Here is a 19,497-nt window from a genome sequence, read left to right as displayed (position 1 = left end):
AGAAACCTTGCAAACATAAGCGATAAAGCTGTTGTAATACTGTAATGGTATAGGTGAACATAGGGTGTTTCAGAGACACTAAATCTGCCTTTTCTCGGGCAGAAAATAAAGGAAGTGAAAATGCTTCCTTGATGATTCACTCAGACAGAATGCTAGGTCAAAGAGTAATAGGTTCATATTTTAGATATGAGAAGCATCCAGACCAAGATGTTCCCATTAGAAACCATTTCCACTCTATTTTGCAAATAAAGCACAGTAAAGCTATAATGTTTTTTAATAGAATCTGTCTGTCTAAACTTTAACAGGATGCTTGAACAACAGAACATTTTAGTTCTTCCTGAAACTGTTGTATAAGTCTAGAAACCAGCAAAATAGTCAGTGTAAGGTTTTTAAAAACTTATGAAGCAGAACATAAAAAAATCTTATTCAACCAGTGACATTTTCATTGCTGGAATATTTTGCAAATAAAAAAGAATAAAGCCATGACTCTGTCTTTTTTTCCAGAATCTACTGTCTCTTTTTAAACTTCAATAGGATGCTTGAAGAGCTGACACTCATTCTCAAAATCACAGCCTTGGAGCAGTTCCCTGTAGTGCTCTTTGACATCATCATAGAGAGGCATGGAGACCTGTTGGTCAGTCAGACCGGGGAAGGTGACAGGCTTCTCGTTGAGCAGCGGCTGCAGTCTCAGCTCGTCTCCCCCACAGTCGTACAGCACCATGAGTAAATTAGCTGCGTAGGGCAACATGTGGCTGGTGCGGAAGGAACGTTGGCTCTGTGTGGCGTAGTTAGTTGATGTCAGGGCTTGGCTGTCATTGAAGAAGCCCAGCAGGGTAAGCAGTGGCAGCAGCGTCTCTGCATGGCCGACCTGAACTGTCACAGCTTCAGTCACCTGCTGGCCAGATCTGACATACAGCATATACCACATCACTGTTGGGTCTAAAACAGAATGAAGAATATTTAAAAAATGTCAAAGTAAATTATCCAGACAGCTTAGTTTTCACTACCAGATACAAGTCTGGAAAACAAACAAACAAAAAAAAAACTAGGCGGTGTAGATGTTAATGCAAAAGCAAAAGCAATTAGTCAATTAATTGATCAGTTTATTGCCAGAAAGTTAACTGCCAACAAATGTCACAACTGATCAATCACTGAAGATATACAGTATGTAGCATTGCATGTTGGGCTTTTGTCAGTTTAACAAGTTGACCTATTCTCTATACATTCCTCACTGTAGTATTATATATTCACTCAGACTCATTACTACATTTAGTCAACCATTTTAGATCTATGAGATTTGCTACTGTCCAGGGAACAGCTGTGGTCCAGTACAAAATATTAAGTTGTCCATTACTGATCCCAGAGTTGAAGATGAGGTCCTCAAGTATTTTGTTGTGTCCAACCAACAGTTAAAAACCCACAAATTTCATTTGAAAAACAAAATCATCGAAACTAGGAACAGTGTCTGGTGTTTTTGTCTGATGAAAAGTAAAACTGAATAAACAGAGTAAGAAATGTGGTTCAAGACATTTTTTTATGTGAACACATAACATAAAATAAAATAAAATGTTCTCCCTCTCAAGTGTTATGTGTGCATCCAAAATCAGTTTATTCAATGGACCCACATTGTTGTCGAAAAGTATTAAATATGCACCAGTGAGCCGCACTGCTTCACTGACTGATATAGGAACTGTAGTTTATTTGGAGTCCTTTGCAAATGCCCAGACAGTTTTACTTCTTTCAGAACAAATGTCTCAGGGCAGAGAGCCAAAGCCTAAACAAGAACTTGAGAAACTATTGAGGTCATCACTAAGGCTTTGTTGGTTTTGTTCTTTTGTTGTGGGATTTTCTTGACAATAGGAAAAATCTAGAGTAACATCTAGAGTAACACCACTAACGACTCTTGTTTATGTATTTAAGACCATATATGTTTACCCACTTGTTCCCACTGGCTGCCTTGTCCAGTCGACTGAACCGTCACAGCTTCAGTCACCTGCTGGCCAGATCTGACATATACAGGACATATTCTGCTTCTGCTCTCATCTATTCCACTGAAGGTTTTCACCAAGGTCTTCAGAATGTATAAACTACTGTACAGCTGTCTTTAAAGATCACTTACTTGTTCTCGCTGGCTGCCTTGTCCAGGCGACTGAACACATCATGGAAAAGAATGCAGCTTGATTTGCTGTTAATATCATGGCCATAACCTCTTTTCCAGTATTGCTTCAGATCATTTGCATACTCCATAACCTGTTGAACCAGTAAGGAGAAATTATTAATAGTCTGGGTGATGGGTGGGCTTTTTATACATACTAAAAAGACAAAGCAATCTGTCAGTCCGCCCTTCGTAATGTGAGGTGCAAATTGCAACACAAGACAGTCTTTGTGACACGGAACGTGCCAGTTTCTCAATGAATGGATGCTGTGGCAGAGCAGAGAAATTATTACTTAATACTTGTTAGAAATGAACTGTAGGTAAGGCTGGAGTCCTTGGCCTTTGAAATGTTTCTCCCCTCTCATTTACTTTTATTAGTTTGTTTTGTAAAAGAGACAAATGAATCTACTCTCATGAAGTAGCTGAGGCCCATACCTGTGCATCAACCTCATCAAAGAGCCGACACCAGGGGGAGTTCACGGTCTTGATGGCAAACTCATAAGCACACATGTAAAATGCAGCTTCAGCCATATCTATAGGAGAGAGGTTGGAATAAAATCTGAATAAGAAGTGAATTCATACAGGCCAGGTTGCCATTAACACAGATGAAAGCACCCAATTCTAAAACTTATGGAGTGTATAACTTAATTATTGCATTGGTTTTGAGGTCTGTGACATTAATTCAAGGTCACAAATACGTAACTGTGTGAACACTGAATAAGATCATCAAATTACTGGTGCAGAAGCTTTTATATTTCCACATTAGAAGACAACTCCAGATAGTAACAGATAGTTACTGCCAAATATGACCAGTGTTTTACACACACCCATTCTGGCAAGAGATTTTGCAGTTAAAAGATGCATGGTGTCTAAGCAATAATCAATTAATTGTGTTTCTCTGTTTATTTCAGTATAAATACATTTATTGCGAAAGCTTTATCGTACAGGTCCCTTGGTTTTCTATCATTTCCTTAAAGTAACTATTATGTAACTGCAAATAAATTGGGAAGTTTCCGGAGAGATCGATGTAATTTCATACAAATTCTTGGGAAAATGTAGAAAGTAATCAGTTGGCACACTTTCTATTAATTATTTCCAATTTCCTGTAGGTTTAATCTTGGAAGCCTTTTAGACATTGCACAGCAAGTCAGCTGAGCATGCAAGAATGTGAAATTTGTTGATAGGCATGGATGCATTTAAACATTTATTAAATGTTTGACAGCAAATGTTTGCCTAGCGCTCCCAAACATGATGATCTGACCATAGCCTACTGTATATAACACACTCACAGAGATTTTACTTCTTTGCAAGTACTTTTACATTTGGTACTCTAAGTACATTCTGTATGTTTATCGGCCTTTGACCTCTGACATTTTTGCAGTTGAGTGTTTTTAGCACGTTATAGACCTAAGATAATAGTTTTTTGTTTGTTTTGTTTTTAAATTAAGTAAAGTGTCTGAGTACTTCCACCACCACTGACCATCTGTGACATTGTTATACGGGACCCGGAGACGGTCTGCTATCTTCTCCTGGACTCTCCTCATCTCTGGTCCCTCCTTGAACAGGTCCACCTCTGTTGTAGCTGAGGGGTTGTTATCGACTTCCTGCACAAACCTGGTGCACTTCTCAAAAAACCTCATTAGGGCATCATTCACTTCATGGTCAAATTGCTTATCTGGTAGAAAAAGGTAGAAAAACCACGTTACTGCAAATGCCTAGACCCACTGGTAGCCCATAATAATATTATCTAAACATTGTCATACCTTTAATAGCCCACAGCTCAGTCAGTCCTGCCTTAAAGGACAGTGTGCTGTTGACACACCTGTGCTTTGAGCTGGTTATGAATTTGAAGAGTCCACCTCGGAGCTTCTCCTCTGAAATCAGAGAGGGGAACAGCTTTGACAGCCTGACGGCCAGATGCCTGTGGTCGTTCACACCTTTCTGGACGAGTCGGCCGTCCATGTCCTCAGTGTACCACATCGTCCATTGGGTCTGGATTTCACGCAGCCAGCTCTCTTGACCCGACGCGCTGCTCTTAACAAGCCCATAAAGCTTCTGCATCTTCTTCACGTTTTTGACTGTCGGGTATCTTGTGCCGTGTCTTATTATGGCAGTCAGATGGATTTGCCGACATTGTGCAGATGGGGGCTGTAGGATAGATCTGTTTACAGCAAGTATGTCCTCTATGAGATACGGGTTCACTTCCTCATACCTTCCTTTCGTGCTGAAATATTTGGCGATTGCTGGTATTTCTGGGTTGTCCTCGGGATTCCTCGAGAAACAGTAGGAAAAGCCGGATATGGTGGTGAAATAAGCAACAATGATTTTCCACAAAGTGATTGGCATGATGTAGCCAGATAGCCTGTATGCTATTGTCGTGTGCACCCCCACCTAACAGACAAACCGAGTGACGTTGTCCAATGGGGACTGTCCAACCAACCCGTTACACAGACCTGTTTTCGTTTATAGCAGTAAAATAAGACTGTCCTAAAACATAAATTGATGTCATATTATAGGCTAGATTGGATACACACATTGGATCTACAACTAGTCTACCAATTAATCCTCAGACTGGGAGGAAAGAGGATAATTTTCTACACACCTATGTACTGTGTCACATAGACCTATTGGATAATTGTCTTGTACCTTTTAAGTAATAGCCTATGTTAGAGATATTGAAGGGAAATCTTTCTTTGGTTGAACTATTTAATTAATAGACAACTATGTAAAGGTGCCCCAACTGTTTTTTGTTTTTTTTTGTTTTTTTGCCAGGGCTCACAAGCCAACAAATCAGTGTTCTTTGTACTTTAAAAGCAACAAGTAACTAAAGCTGTTAAATGGAACAAGTACAGCATGACCTTTATACTCTAGTGGAGTATAAAGTAGCATAACACAGAAATACTGTGTTGCTTTTTTCCTGTTAAAGAGTCATTAGCCTGCATATTTTCATCACCATTTTGCCATTTGTAATTCTATATTTGCTGTAACACAGAAGGTATATATCAGGAGGTACTTCAGCAATTTTTTTTGTCAGTTTTCTGGCAGAACAGCGATTCAGTCAATTAATATTGTACAAGTCAAAGCTTTATTTCAAACTCTGCTAGTTCCAGACAACTACTGTAACTGGTAAAAGTGAATGCAATTTTCAGATATCTCTAATGTAAAATGGCCAAAATAACAACCTATAAAATCATTTAACAATTTTCTAGTACTTTGTTGTTTTGCCATAACTAAAAACAAATAACTAGAAAAAACACCCCAAATCTCTTAATTTTAATTTAGTGCTTCACTAAACATTTTAGTTCTTCCTGAAACTGTTGGATACAGTTTAGAAACCAGCAAAATAATCAGTTTGTTTTTCTAAAACCTATGAAGTAGAAAAAAAAAAATGCTATTCAACCAGTGACATTTTCATTGCTGGAATATTTTGCAAATAAAAAAAGAATAAAGCCATGACTCTGTCTTTTTTTTCCAGAATCTACTGTCTCTTTTTAAACTTCAATAGGATGCTTGAAGAGCTGACACTCATTCTCAAAATCACAGCCTTGGAGCAGTTCCCTGTAGTGCTCTTTGACATCATCATAGAGAGGCATGGAGACCTGTTGGTCAGTTGGGGGGTAGTGAGTGGATGTCAGGGCTTGGCTGTCATTGAAGAAGCCCAGCAGGGTAAGCAGTGGCAGCAGAGTGTCTGCGTGGCCGACCTGAACTGTCACAGCTTCAGTCACCTGCTGGCCAGATCTGACATATACAGGACATATTCTACTTCTGCTCTCATCTATTCCACTGAAGGTTTTCACCAAGGTCTTCAGAATGTATAAACTACTGTACAGCTGTCTTTAAAGATCACTTACTTGTTCTCGCTGGCTGCCTTGTCTAGTCGCCTGAACACATCATGAAAGAGAATGCAGCTTGATTTACTGTTAATATCATAACCATAGCCCCTTTTCCAGAATTCCCTCAGGTCACTTGCATACTCCATAACCTGTTGGTGGAGATAGCTCAGAGGTTGCCTTGGCTCCATGTAGCTATACGCAAAGACTTTTAACACATGGCCCAATCTACTAATTTCATGTGAGTTAACAACTATCTGAGTGTTTGGTCAGCTTAAAACACAAAACTCTCTTTCAAAGGATTTTCTCAATGAATGACTAGTGTACCACAAATACTTCACCTTTCTGACTCACAAATACGGTATCTCCTGGCTAACTGTGATCAGCCTTATAAACATCATCATTCAATTAAGAGACAATTTTGACACTATATTGAATTTACATACAGTTGAGCACTGGTGCCTTTTTACCTTTGCATCATCTTCATCGAAGAGCTGACACCAGGGAGAGTTCACTGCCTTGATTGCAAATTCATATGCACACAAGTAAAAGGCAGCTTCAGCAATATCTGCAAGGGAAAGATTTGTAGAGATGTGTGGTGGTGAATCTACACAGGAAGTAAAGCCATTAAAAAAGATGAGATGCCAGAATAAAAATACACTAGAAAGCAGTGAAAGAGTACATACTTCCACCAAAACTGCTTCTTCTATAAAGTGACACTACAGTTGGTCTTAGTCCAAAGACCTAACTGTAACCCCAATGTTGGAGTACCTACATAATTACTACACATGCAACAAGCTTCACAACAACCTGGTGGCAGGCATCAGTACTTCCTGATCAGAAAACAGCTCCACCCAGTGTTGAATACAGTGTAATGTATGCTAGCTTGAGGAAGTTGCCCTTTTCTCTTTTATTTTTCCCCCTACACACTCTGGCAACTGCACAGAACAATCCCCGCCAACCTCGAACTAAATACATCCCACCCAGAGGGGCATTATGGGATATCCCACCAAGTGCTTTCCCCCAAAGCATTCTGGGGGACCCTGCCAAGTGTCTCTTCACCCCCAACACTACAGTATGATCACTGAGCTGTTCTGCACATTAACCTAACACTGTGCATTAAACTTGACATATAATCAATATGTACTGACTTTACAGTCTGTTTTAGGCTGTTACAGATTAGATACTGTATGTTAATATGTCTGCATTTAGGGAATTACTTTTTTCATACAGGTAAGACCTGGGAAACATACATAGTCATGGCCAGTCATTTAAGAAATCCCGTGTATGGGACCACAGCATGCACTGACCTTTGGGAGATATGATAATACATAAATACAGCATATTAGAATACAAACATACAACACATTCTTTAGCCTAAGAAGCTAGTCTTTCAGAAGATAAGACCTTCTGTGATGTAACTGTATGGGACTCTAAGACGGTCTGCGATCTTCTTTTGAACTCTCCTCATCTCTGGTCCTGTCTTGAAATTGTTGATCTCTACCAAAGCTGAAGGGTTGTTATCAACTTCCTGCACAAACCTGGCACACTTGTCAAAAAACCTCATCAGAGCATCATTCACTTCATGGTCAAACTTCATATCTGGGTAGAAAAAAAGAAAAGTAACAAGTTATATTGAAAATGCATCTACACAATAACTCCATACACTAATATCATTACCATTATGGTCATACCTTTAATAGCCCACAACTCAGTCAGCCCTGCCTTAAAGGACAGTGTGCTGTTGACACACCTGTGCTTTGAGCTGGTTATGAATTTGAAGAGTCCACCTCGAAGCTTCTCCTCTGAAATCAGAGAGGGAAACAGCTTTGACAGCCTGACGGCCAAATGCTTCAGTTCATTCACACCTTTCTGGACGAGTCGGCCGTCCATGTCCTCAGTGTACCACATCGTCCATTGGGTCTGGATTTCACGCAGCCAGCTCTCTTCACCTGAGGCATTTTGCATGACGATGGTGTAAAGCTTCTGCATCTCCTTTATGTTTTTGGTTGTCGGATATCTTGTGCCATGTCTTATTATGGCAGTCAGATGAATTTCTTGACATTGTGCAGATGGGGGCTGTAGGATAGATCGGTTTACAGCAAGTACATCCTCTATGAGATATGGTTTCACTTCCTCATACCTTCCCTTTGTGTTGAAATATTTGGCAATTGCTGGTATATCCAGATGATCCCCAGGATTCACATAGTTAGGTAAGATTATGAAGAAATAAAAGACGGCGAATTTACAAAAAAAAGTCAGCATGATGCAACCAAGACAAGGCTTGAAAAGCAGCTGTCCACAATACTTTTCCAAACACGAAATGTGTGTGGTTTTCAAAAAACAGGACTGAGTATAGTCCAGTTGTTTGCTTAGCCCAGTTTCCTCACAGCATATCATGTAAAAGTAAACATGTTTTGTGCTCACACAGCCATTAGATTACCTTCATAAAGAAGAATTAAACAGAAGGAAGGGAAAATGACAAATCCACAGAGGTCTTTTCAGATATTTCAAGGTACTTTGTTATGTATCCAATCATCCAGCTCCTATGATCTAATCCGTTTCATTGTTTGCTTGAACAAATGTTTTACTTTTACAAGTGATGTTTTTCATATCTAAGTGCACTATGAGGTTGCTTTATATGAACAGGTGAGTTCTCTACTATCACACAAACTTGTGGTTTGACAGTTATACAAATACTCTAACTCCAGTGGTTTCACTCTGCTTTCAGATGTAACACACCAACAGTCATCACAACTATAAGTGCTAGTGTTAGAACTTGTTAATATCATTCTGCATTCTGACATTTTAGTGAAACAGAATAAAATAATGTCTTTATGCAGAACATTGTGCAGATTCATGGACTTCCCGCCTCTTGCCCATTGCCAGTATTTGCTTCTAAAATATAGTAAAGTCCAAGTATGAAGTAATAGAAAATGAAAATACTCAAGTACAGATACAAAATTGCACTTAAGTACAGTACTTGAGTAAATGTACTTAGTTACTTCCCACCATTGGTCACTGAAAATACATTATTCTTTGTTTGCTAGAAATGTATTATGTCTGTGCCTACAACATGCCATACACTGCTAGACCTATTTTACATTCCATACTTTTTGTTAAGAATTACCAACCAGGTAGGACCCAAAGTGCAGACACATGAGCCAAGGGAAAGTTCAAGTAGGAGTTTAATAAATATAGGACGAGACTAAAGGGAAAAATACAAAGGCTCAACCTGACAGGGAAAAAAAACAAAGAATCCCAAACAGCAAAACTAAACAGTAGGTCAGGGAGCTGGGTAAGAAACTAAAGCAAAACTGGAGAAACAAACCGAACTAAGCTGGGGCAGGGACAAACCAAACTTAGCCAGGACAAGAACAAACCAAATTTAGCCAGGACAAGAACAAACCAAACTAAGCCAGGGCAGGGACAAACCAAACTAAGCCAGGGCAGGGACAAACATGAGACAGTTTCAAAATATATAAGATTATGTGAACAGGCAGGGTGTGGTGAACAGAATAGACCAGCAAGACACTGAGGGAAAGGAGGACAATACTGTATATGGGCTAGAGAACAGAGAATAATGAGCAACAGGTGAAAACAATGAGTGGTGATTGTGTACTGGGGTAAAGCTGGGGCAGTTGAGGTGATAAAAAAACAGGAAATGAAACCAAAATAAAGAACAAAACAGGAGCAATTCCAAACTATAACATTCTTTTTAGCAGATCTAAGATCATTTGAATATCATTCAGAATATTGTGGTGTTTTTGCCAGTTCTACTGTCCACTATAATTCATTAATTAACTACCTAGAATTTGATATGCCAGTCATTATGTTTAGTCTGCACAGGGAAATCTGCAAACCAGTTCACTGAATAGTTAGGTGGGAGTCAATAAAGCGAAGCAAGTACTGGGGTGATTTGGTCTGCTTTCCTGGAGCCGCTCAGCTGTAGGTAAGAAAGGAAAGTTACTATAAAGGTGATTTAGGAGAAGATGCAGGTGGAAATGGATTGCAAATCTGGTCAGTACTGATGAAATAATGTGCTGAATCAAGGATGATGCAAAAATTTTGGAGTGAGTTTACATAGCATGTGCTTGTTTGTACTTTTTTATGACTGTCCTAGAACAGGAATTTCAGTAGGAGAAAACTATGTGCTGTGAAGGTCTTATTAGCATTACTTGCTTTACACAGGAAAAAAGCAATTTGAACAGATTATGTCCTAAGAAATTAATTAAATGGATCCACTGCTGATACTTGAAGGAATCACTAATTCAGGTATAGATGGAAAGTCACCTACAGACAGTGAATGCTCACTAAAGAGAAGAAAATGTACTTGGTAAGTATTCAAGATGTGCCAACCCACTTCATCAAGCAGGATAAGCTGATCAGTTATGAAAAGCACTGTGAATGAAATGCAAAATTATTGTAAATATATATATACACATTAAAATGTCAAGAAAAAAGGTCAGACTGCAATTTCAGCTCAGTTTTACCATGCTACATACAGGACTTTTCAGGACTTTGACTTCATAAATGTTATCCCCCATCGCTGCCCTATGCAACTCTGTCCAATAATTTATCAACAGTGCAATTGTATCATGAGGTTTTGATCATGTGTGCTACTGTTTTGCAAGAATCTGTTAAAATGATTTGAAGCAAATTCTAATTAAAAACTAATGAAATGAGCTACTCAAAGTTTTGCTTTATATTTATTAGTGGATTTGTCTGAAATAATTCATAAGGATGGAACACAGTTGATTGTACTGAACATCAGTTTGATTCCTTTATGTTGATGTTTGCTTTATTATACTGGAAATGAAGATGAATTTTGAAGGTTGAGGAACAGGACCACACCTTAACACGCACGTTTTCCTGCCACATGCCTACAGATATTCCACACTTCCAGATGTGCTTTCGTTTCTCATAAAACCATCATGACCTGTGCTTCTGGCTTAATCTTTCTCTTTCCTCTGCTCTTCCTTTCTAACTCCTATACCTCTCCCCTTCCTTCCTATAATTTTCCTGCTTCCCATGGGGGAACCGCCAAGCCTGATAGCTGCGTGGATTCACTGGAAGCCTTCCCTCAAGATGCCCTGACAGCCAGCAAGCAGCGTCAGCCTAAGTCACACAAAGCACATCTCACCCTAATCAAAATCAACTATAGGAGTGGTCCTGAAAATATATTTTTATGAATATTGTCATATGATTTCAACTATATTGCTGGCTAACCTTTTTTTTCTCATCTTGAACTTTGTTAAAAGGTCCTATAATAAAATAAAAGATGCAATAAACATTTGTGTTAGTTTTCTGATCTAATGATCAAATTTGCTTAATAATTCGAACATTAAAAACTTACTTTGCTGTGATTGTAGTAATCTATCCTTTTCTTATTGTACAATTAGAGCTATACTGTCAAAACATAGTTTAGTTTGTCAGTTTTAAAATACTTGCCATGTTTATACTTACACCAACAGATGGCTTCTGAGTAACGGGGGTTGGCCTCTCTACTCCAGCCTTGCGTTTTTTGCGTAGTTGTCACTGTTGCTGCATTCGGTGTCCGCCTTTGCTCCAATTTCAGAGTTTAAATATGTCTTGTCGCACAATCAATCAAAACAAAGAAGTATACTTTTAAATGCGCGGCTTATTGTGGTGTTCTTTAGTTTGGCATCCAGTGTGTTACTGCGGCTTGTTACACCCTATTCCCTCGTTTTGTTGTAACAACACTGGGTTTTCGAATATTTTCCGGTGGTGCTTGAACTCAGCACAACGGTCCCCTCTTCTTCAGTCACGAACCGCCCATCTATGAAAACACCAGACAGACTTACAGAAATTTCCGTACCACACTGGGGTGATTTCCACAGAGGTTTTAAGACACATCCTCCAACATTTCGACAGAAAGGTAAGCACATTATGCACTCCTTGTTCGGATACGTAACGTTATCTAACTGGTGGTGCTCATTGGCTTTGTGTTGAAACATTTGATCACATCTCTCGTTAACATTAATCGCGATCCAGCATCGATAGTCAAGAGAAGCTACACTCACTTAGCGGTGTAGTCATTCCTACTTGAGCAAAATGTTTAGCTGGGAAATATTTAAATCTTTATTAGCATTTAACACTAATAAACATTTGGCAGCAATGTAGTCCAGGGTCATGTAGCGAATAGTACTGCCAAATCGCCTTAGGAATATTAGAGCCCAGTGTATGCAGTATTTAAGCTAGCGATCTAGCTAGCTAAAATATATCTGGAAACGCCAGTTTGCCTATCTATTTTTAGGTGGTCAGACTATAAGCTCTTAAGCACCGTTATATACAGCGAGTGTCGAGGCTTTAGTACGAATGAAGGCAACGTTTATAGCACGTTAAGTCACCAGGGTTAGCCATGATCGTGATGTAACGCTATCTCACAGGTGTGTCTACTAACGTTATACTGGCAGTGAATCGCCGAATTGCATCAGTATTCTCGGCAGATCTCCCTCTCTCGTTCTCTGTAAATACTAACCTGAAGTATTAACACTAATCAGACATCGTTCTTACTCTGTGCTTCTTGGCAGGGTCACGTTAGCGATATCTCCTTTTTTCCGACCCCAAACTGGGCGGAGCGTTGACCCGCTTTTGTAATGTTTATCACAAGTTTGCCTTTTTCTTGGAGGAGAAGGGAAACTGTTCAAATTGTGTTTGAGCAGTTGTGTCGTCCTGCCCTGTTGGCTACACTTCCTGACTGCTCACACAAGATCCACTAAAGGCCAAAGCTCTCTAGCCAGTATGACAAGGCAATAGAGACAAGGGTATGTCTGTGCAAAATGAACTGGGGAGAAAGCAGGTTGAGAATCTTCATCTGATTTCTTATATTGAGTTCCAATACAATTACAATTATAGACTGTGGATCGTATTCACACAACATGTATGTAGCTGAAGCAGATTTTCATATTTGATGCACAGTGTTAACATGTTTCTATTTAGACTCATTGTGTGCTCATCTAAATTTAAAATAAGATGCCTTGTTATTTCTGCAGAAGAAAGCCAAGTGTTGCAAGTTGATATCAGGTAAAGCAGGGCCAGTTTGTTTCTTACAGCATGAAGGGAGATAGAAATAGACAAAATGAAGGTAAAATATTATGCAGTGTATAAAGTTATCATTTTCATGCCTCCTCTCTTTTGATTGGGTATGATCAGTCATGCCAGAACAAAGGATAGGCAGTGGCTACATTTGAAGATTGTTTTGGGAAGCAGGATGAGTGCAAGCTTTCACAGAAAGGGGTGTCAAAGACAGATAAGAGCAACAAGTGCATTAGGATAGAGGGAATAGTGAGGAGAGGCACATTTGATAGGAGATGTTCTCTGTGTTGGGTGTCTACTTAAGCAATAAAAGGATCAATATGGCTAAGACTGTTTGGCCTAAATCCTCTGGCTATAGGTCTGGTAGAAAACTGACAAAAGCAACTTTTCATAGACATAAACAGTGTGACTGGAGTGAGTGCCAAGGGGGCAACAAGTTAAAGTGAGTCAATGAGGTTTATTGTTGTCACTGTACTCGGCCCAGTTGCAGAAAAAGGCTCGCTGCCAAAGCAAGGTACGCCAGACTGTCAGCAAGCAAAGCTGTTACATTAGACAAGCAAGGGACAGTATAGGTAGTTTTTTATTTTTAGTGGGGAAAAATCTAGTTTTCTTTAGGCAGAGCTATGATTCAGCCTTAGGAAACTATCTTAGCTGACAACCAAATGTCCTGACAGCAGTAGCCTTGATCTTCAGCTTCCTCTGGCCTTTTATAAAGCGCTTTCATGTCATTGTTTTGTTTTTGAGAGTGGGTCAACTCTATATTGTGAGTGATATTCATAAAGTGTTGTGTTTTCAGCTGGAAAATGTGCATGGTTTTCCAACTTTGGAATCGATACACACGTTGGCTTCTTTAGAAAGACTGTCAGTTAGATATGACTGATCAATTAATCAGAGCTTCAGATATAACATTCCATGTGACATTAGCAATCCTCTTAAAGTTGTCTGCAGTAAACCTGTAACCTTTGTTTGTGTTGGCTTGTCCAGATTTCTGATCTAGATTTTTCTCAAGGAAAGAGAACACCGGAAAATTAGGAAAGCTACACACAATGCATATCAACAGGACAGAATGAGGGAGACAGATGAGACTTTTGTAGCCATACAGAGACGACGAGAGAGAGAAATGGCATAAGAGGAGAGCAGAGGCAGAGACACAACAGGGAAAGGGTGAGTGTACACACCGCAGATTATTAGTTAAATGTAGCCTGTCTGTCTAAAGATGTACTGAGAATATTAACAGTGCATGTTTACAAAGATGAGTAAAGGTCTGAGGGCATTTTGATGCAGTTTTAATAGCCATACACCCCCTAAATACCTGACTCATCACTTCTGCCCTGTCTGAACAGAACTAATACTATTGCTAAGAGTGTATTACACTCTTAGCAGTTGTACACAGCGATTGTTTCCTAACATGTAGATGAAAACATTGTCTCAGCAAGTATAATAACTTAGTCATCAACTTCAGTCAATCATCAACTTAAATCATTTTGAACAGGAAAGATGCAGGCCAGCTAAAGGCAGGGGGAGACTGGCAAATGAAAGTAGGTTTAGGGAATCACTCATACTGTAGTTCCTGAGGAGATAGTCGGCACTAACCTAAGACCAGACCATGTTTTGTGATCACAAACACACCGGACAATGTATTTTATTGAACTTACAGTTCCCTGGGAGGATACTGTAGATCAGGGGTGGGCAATTAATTTTTACAAGGGGCCACATGAGAAACCTGAACTGTGTTGGTGGGCCAAACCAACGATAACTTGATCTTAATTCTGCTTAATATTCATTATCTCCCATGGTAAAAAGCAGTAAATTATATGTGTTGATTAGCTGCTACTGCTTATCAGAAAAATAAGCATATTCTGTAAATATTTATATAAATATATGAAATTGTGGTGTAGGTCAAACAGGAAAATACTCCTATAGAAGTAATAAACTGTAAAAACATTACAAACATGACATCACAGTTCCATTTTATTTTCAACTTCACATAACACTGAAAAGGTGTTTTGCAGTATGGTAAAGATATGCATTTTATGTTCATTTTACTTGTTCAGTGAGAGAAATCCAGTCTGGCTTGGGCTTGAACAAGTGCATTGAAATCTGGCTGAATATCTGAGGTGGATATGCAAAGGATAGCTGAGAGGTGATCATCACTGATAGAGGATCTGTATCTGAATTTGTTGAACTTCATCACTGAGAATGTCTGTTCACATATGTAGGTAGATCCAAAGATTTCCTGCGATGTCCTCAACCCTCCTCGTTACAGTGCGTCGGGAGAGGGGCACGTTCTCATATGCGCCCTTTTTCTCCAGGCATATTAGTGCTGCAGAGTCCAACAAACACTCTTTAATAAACTCTCCGTCAGAAAACGGCTTATTTTTTCTGGTGATTTTGTGGGATATGATATAACTTGTCTTGAAAGCTGCATCTCTGGGTGTGGAAAGTTTGGTAAAAAGTCTTTGTTGGTTATGCAGTTTCACCAGCAAAGCATCCGACTCTCTTACACGCTCTTCATCCGACAAGTTCTTGTATTTCTCCTCATGTTTGGTCACGTAGTGGCGATTCAAATTGTAATCCTTGAAGACGCACACCACTTTACCTTTGACTTCTGTAAATAAGTACTTTCCAGTCCATGTCTTGTTGAAAAAACGGCATTCGGTATCAGCTTTTCTTTTTTTGGCATGAATTGACATTTTGAGGGTTAGCTGGCCAACATCACCTGTCTCTCACCAGGTAGGTTGGGGATCTTAAGCTCATTCATGTTCTGATGGATGGACATCACCCGGGCCGGACAGGGACGCCCAAAGGGCCGGATGTGCCCCACGGGCCGTAAAGTGCCAAGGTCTGCTGTAGATGCAACTTTGAGTGGGCAGCCTTAGTCTCTACATGCATTCATTGTGTTTTTGTTTACCTCCACATACCTCTCCAACCTTTTTGTTACATTCTATGTAAATCGGCTGCTGACTTTTTTTTTTTTTTTTTTTTTTTGCCATCATATGTGCTGCTGGTACGTCAATTGACAATACAGTTCTTTGAACCTTGAACATAACTGCCACCTCAAACAAAGTTTACTTTACCTGCCAGAGTTTGTTTGCATGGCAAATACTGTTGATAATATTTGTGAGATCACATCATTACTTAGTTAAATTTGTTGGTGCCCCAATGTTTATTTTGTTGCATCACTCAACACTTTGCTTTTAAAGAGCTTACTGGTAAAAACGGTTTCAGATACCTAATGGTCGAACACTGTTTGGGTCTTATTACATTGGCAGATTGACATACATTTGATACTTGAAATGCATATTGGAGCTTCTAAAATGATTACATATTTGCAGTTATGTTTATCTGTGCCTCTGCAGCATGCCTGAGTCTTAAGTACTCAAACCACAGCTTGGGTGTAATGTTATTACTTTGTTCTTCTAGCATATGGCACTACAGTGTTAGTGCCAGCCAACGGCCATTGATCATTTATTATCCATCATAGGTTTGCTTCAGGACAAACAAAATGGAAAGGCCTTAAACTAATTTCTTCCATAATTAGAAACACATGAAGTTTCACCACCACTCACATGATGTCCCAGTTTCTTGTGACCTACAGCTGAATTTTGGAAATCTAGGTTAGTAGCACTTTGATGTAGCCTATTTGTTTATTTCAGAAAAGAAATTTAGGTTACATTTGACTATTTTGGGACTGAAGGACAGTGGAATATCTCATTTGGCTGAGCCAAACAGACTTAAAATCAGTTTGCACAATTTGTTTAGAAATTGGATATGTAATGCTTAATATTTGACTAGAAGATGCAGGCGCATAACAAATGTAGTGGCAAATGCATGTGGACAGGGGAGAGAAGAGGGAGTATTGGTAAGGAATTGTAAGTAGTGCAAGCTGCCCCAGATTCTGATTCTTTTTTTTTTTTTTTTTTTTTTGTTTAAAGCTGTTTTCTGGCTCCCTCTCACCTGAGCTGGGCCTCCCTCACTCCTTACTTGTCTCTAGTAACTCTGGCTTCTTCTTTGTTTCTCCGGATGTTTGGTTTATGTACAAATAAAATGACAGCATTTCCAGTTTAAGTTAGACCATTGAGATCATTTTAAGCAGTAAATCGGACACCCACATGGCCTAAATGCTGTAGACCCACTTCCGTCCTAATTTTTGCATAGTTTGGCCTATTTAAAATTCAAACTACAACATGATATATATTCAGGGTAAATGGTAGGTCCAAATCCTGAATGTGAAAGAGACACAAACAAAGCAGGGCCAAGAAAAAAAAAAACATTCCAGGATAGTTTCTTTACTATCATTTTATTTACTGGATCCACAACAACTGAAACTCATCTCGGTGTATGTTAATGGTATAATTTGCATCTTCTATGTAGAAAACCCCCCTGCATTTGTTATTGTCAACAAATCCCATGAAAATGCGAAAGCAGTAATCGGTGTATCCTCCTGACAAGCAGTGTCTGTGAATGCAAAGCCCGATTTTAGCTTTTTAGTCTGTGCCACAGAGCTCCATTGTATCCAAAAGCTATTAACAGCACATCATTGAACCACACTATTGCACTGGGTGACATGTTTCTTCATTAAGAAAAATTATCATGATAGTTCATCTTTACACAGCTCAACAGACTAACAATAGCACTGACATTCACAGTCTCTGTAGTTTCTTAAAGCACCACATGCTCAGACATGCACTTCAGTGGATCATACCTTGTTTCACTGGCTTGTTCTTGACAAGTCTGGCACACAAGAAGATGTGATGGATTCACGGAGCTGTACTTGTTTAAGACAGAGTAGTCAGAAGAGAAAATACAACAGAGACAAGCAGAGAGGTGCTGAGGGCAACAGTCTGCTGGAGACGAGGCACTGGGCATCGTAAACAGAATCACATGACACTGGTGGCTCAACTGCGGTCAGTGTTCAGTGATGCTAGCTGAAGCAGAATGTAGATGCTGCAGTGAATGGGACCATCTGGAGCCAGCGTTGCATGGTGGAAATGAACAGGGTGAACTTCATGTATCATATGCCACCCTGACTTCTCAGCACATCTGAGGCCTAGAATGTTGGAGGCATTCTTGAAGGTGGACAAAATAAAATGTGAGCATAATACAGGGTCCGAAGGAGAAAAGTGTTTAAAGGGCAAAGAAAACCCAGCGATTGTTTACAGTATGAGCTATGTTCATGAGAACGTGCAATAGCCCCTTTCTGACAGAAACTACCCTTCAGAGAAAGTCAGAGCCATCGCTGTTATAGTTTGGGGGGGCTATTTATAGATACACTACCATACCCGTATTCTTTGTAATGAAAGCGCGTGCCACCCAGTGTGTTGGTGTGGCTCAAGGATGTGTGTGTCATAGTTTTTGGACAACAGTAGTGCTTAGTGTGCATGCCAATAAGCTAAAGCAGGTTTTGGATACATAGATCAACAGTGTTTCATTAGTCATTCTAGAGTGCTACCATTGCTGGTAAGAAGCACAACTTGTTACTTTTACCCGCTTTGTTAGCCTTACAGAACACTGCTGCATGTTTCTACAAAACGTGCAAAGTCATTGCAGGCACATGTCAGTCTTGTTAACACAGACTTCTGCAGTTCAGATTGTTGATATGTGAAAGGATGGGACAAAGCCTGTGTTGCACACTAATTACTCCCTGTTGACAAATCTCCTTTGTACTATTGTAGTTATTATTTTCGATGTGTCTGCTCCACATTGGTGCTCTGGGGCTGTGAGGCCCCGACATCCTCATCAGTGAAGCCATAGGTGGCTTCCTCATTAGTACTGTAGCACCTACCAGTACAGTTGTTGTTGTGCCATCCAGCTTGGCTCACCAGAGACTAATGCAAGACCCATCGATGTTTTATGGTCCGTCTCATCTTTACCCTTGGCCAAACACTCTTTACCCTTGGCCAAACACCCTGTTGTAATCATTACCAGACTGACTGGGCATAATGACTCGTTCTGTGTTGTTCAGGTGTGTATAGAAAAGCACACTTTGAAATAGGTTTATGACTTTCCCTCATAACTATATTATGTAATGACAGATCAGCATGGTGGTTCGTGACATTATAGTTGAGGACAGTGTTGTGCCTGCCCTTAATATTTAATCAACTTTAGCTTAGATGATTTATGGATGACTGATTTGCCAATCAACATATTGTGTATTTAAAATAGTAATAATGAAATAGTAGTTTTGTATATTTAGACTGTGAAAATGTTCCCTCTTTCTACAGCTGTAGTATTTTTTTCTAACAGAGTTAGAGGTGCAACATTTCTTGATAGTTGTAGGAAGATGTTATATTATGCACATTTTGAAGCTTCTGTTTTCAGCTGATATGGCTAGCAGACTGATTAGCCCCTGGCACAAAGAAACAGCAGGTGTTGTTGCCTACGGTCTTATTTCACATTAACGGTACAAAGGAAAGTCTGTCTTCAGACCTCAAGTTTATGCATTTCTCTTTC

General features: G+C 39.5%; 2 protein-coding genes across 6 annotated transcripts in view; one reads left to right on the top strand and one right to left on the bottom strand.

The window, feature by feature from the left end:
- Positions 1 to 501: 501 nt before the first annotated feature.
- Positions 502 to 8,684, bottom strand: LOC109962120 (multiple inositol polyphosphate phosphatase 1-like). Of its 5 annotated transcripts, none has more exons than XM_020603550.1 (6): positions 7,854 to 8,674; positions 3,919 to 4,092; positions 3,636 to 3,830; positions 2,591 to 2,688; positions 2,120 to 2,250; positions 502 to 905 (listed from the first exon to the last, which is right to left on the bottom strand). In XM_020603550.1, the coding sequence occupies exons 1-6, from the start codon at positions 8,383 to 8,385 to the stop codon at positions 521 to 523; spliced, it is 1,515 nt and encodes a 504-aa protein (XP_020459206.1). In that variant the 5' UTR covers positions 8,386 to 8,674; the 3' UTR covers positions 502 to 520. The 5 variants fall into 5 exon arrangements, with proteins under 5 accessions (XP_020459206.1, XP_020459240.1, XP_020459214.1 ...); XM_020603576.1 differs by having other exon boundaries at positions 787 to 939; positions 7,854 to 8,684; XM_020603566.1 differs by lacking the exon at positions 502 to 905 and adding an exon at positions 950 to 2,006 and having other exon boundaries at positions 7,854 to 8,684.
- Positions 8,685 to 11,323: 2,639 nt separating this feature from the next.
- LOC109960328 (phosphatidylcholine:ceramide cholinephosphotransferase 1) overlaps positions 11,324 to 19,497 on the top strand; it is a 28,387-nt gene continuing 20,213 nt past the window's right edge. The window contains exons 1-2 of the mRNA XM_020600345.1: positions 11,324 to 11,884; positions 14,029 to 14,208. The gene's annotated coding sequence lies outside the window, so the exon portion shown is untranslated. The remainder of the gene's footprint in view (positions 11,885 to 14,028; positions 14,209 to 19,497) is intronic.

Source organism: Monopterus albus, unplaced genomic scaffold (genome assembly GCF_001952655.1).
Source record: "Monopterus albus unplaced genomic scaffold, M_albus_1.0 scaffold3.1, whole genome shotgun sequence".
NCBI lineage: Eukaryota > Metazoa > Chordata > Actinopteri > Synbranchiformes > Synbranchidae > Monopterus > Monopterus albus.
This window is presented reverse-complemented; position numbering and strand designations above follow the sequence as displayed.

What these genes read in the sequence shown, in the direction of transcription:
- LOC109962120 (XM_020603550.1), bottom strand. Translation starts at nt 8,385, where the DNA reads ATGATATGCTGTGAGGAAACTGGGCTAAGCAAACAACTGGACTATACT. An exon ending in CGGCCGACTCGTCCAGAAAG is followed by an intron (nt 4,093 to 7,853) that starts GTGTGAATGAAC and finishes TCGTCCAGAAAG; the next exon opens with GTGTGAACGACCACAGGCAT. An exon ending in TGAGCTGTGGGCTATTAAAG is followed by an intron (nt 3,831 to 3,918) that starts GTATGACAATGT and finishes TTTTTCTACCAG; the next exon opens with ATAAGCAATTTGACCATGAA.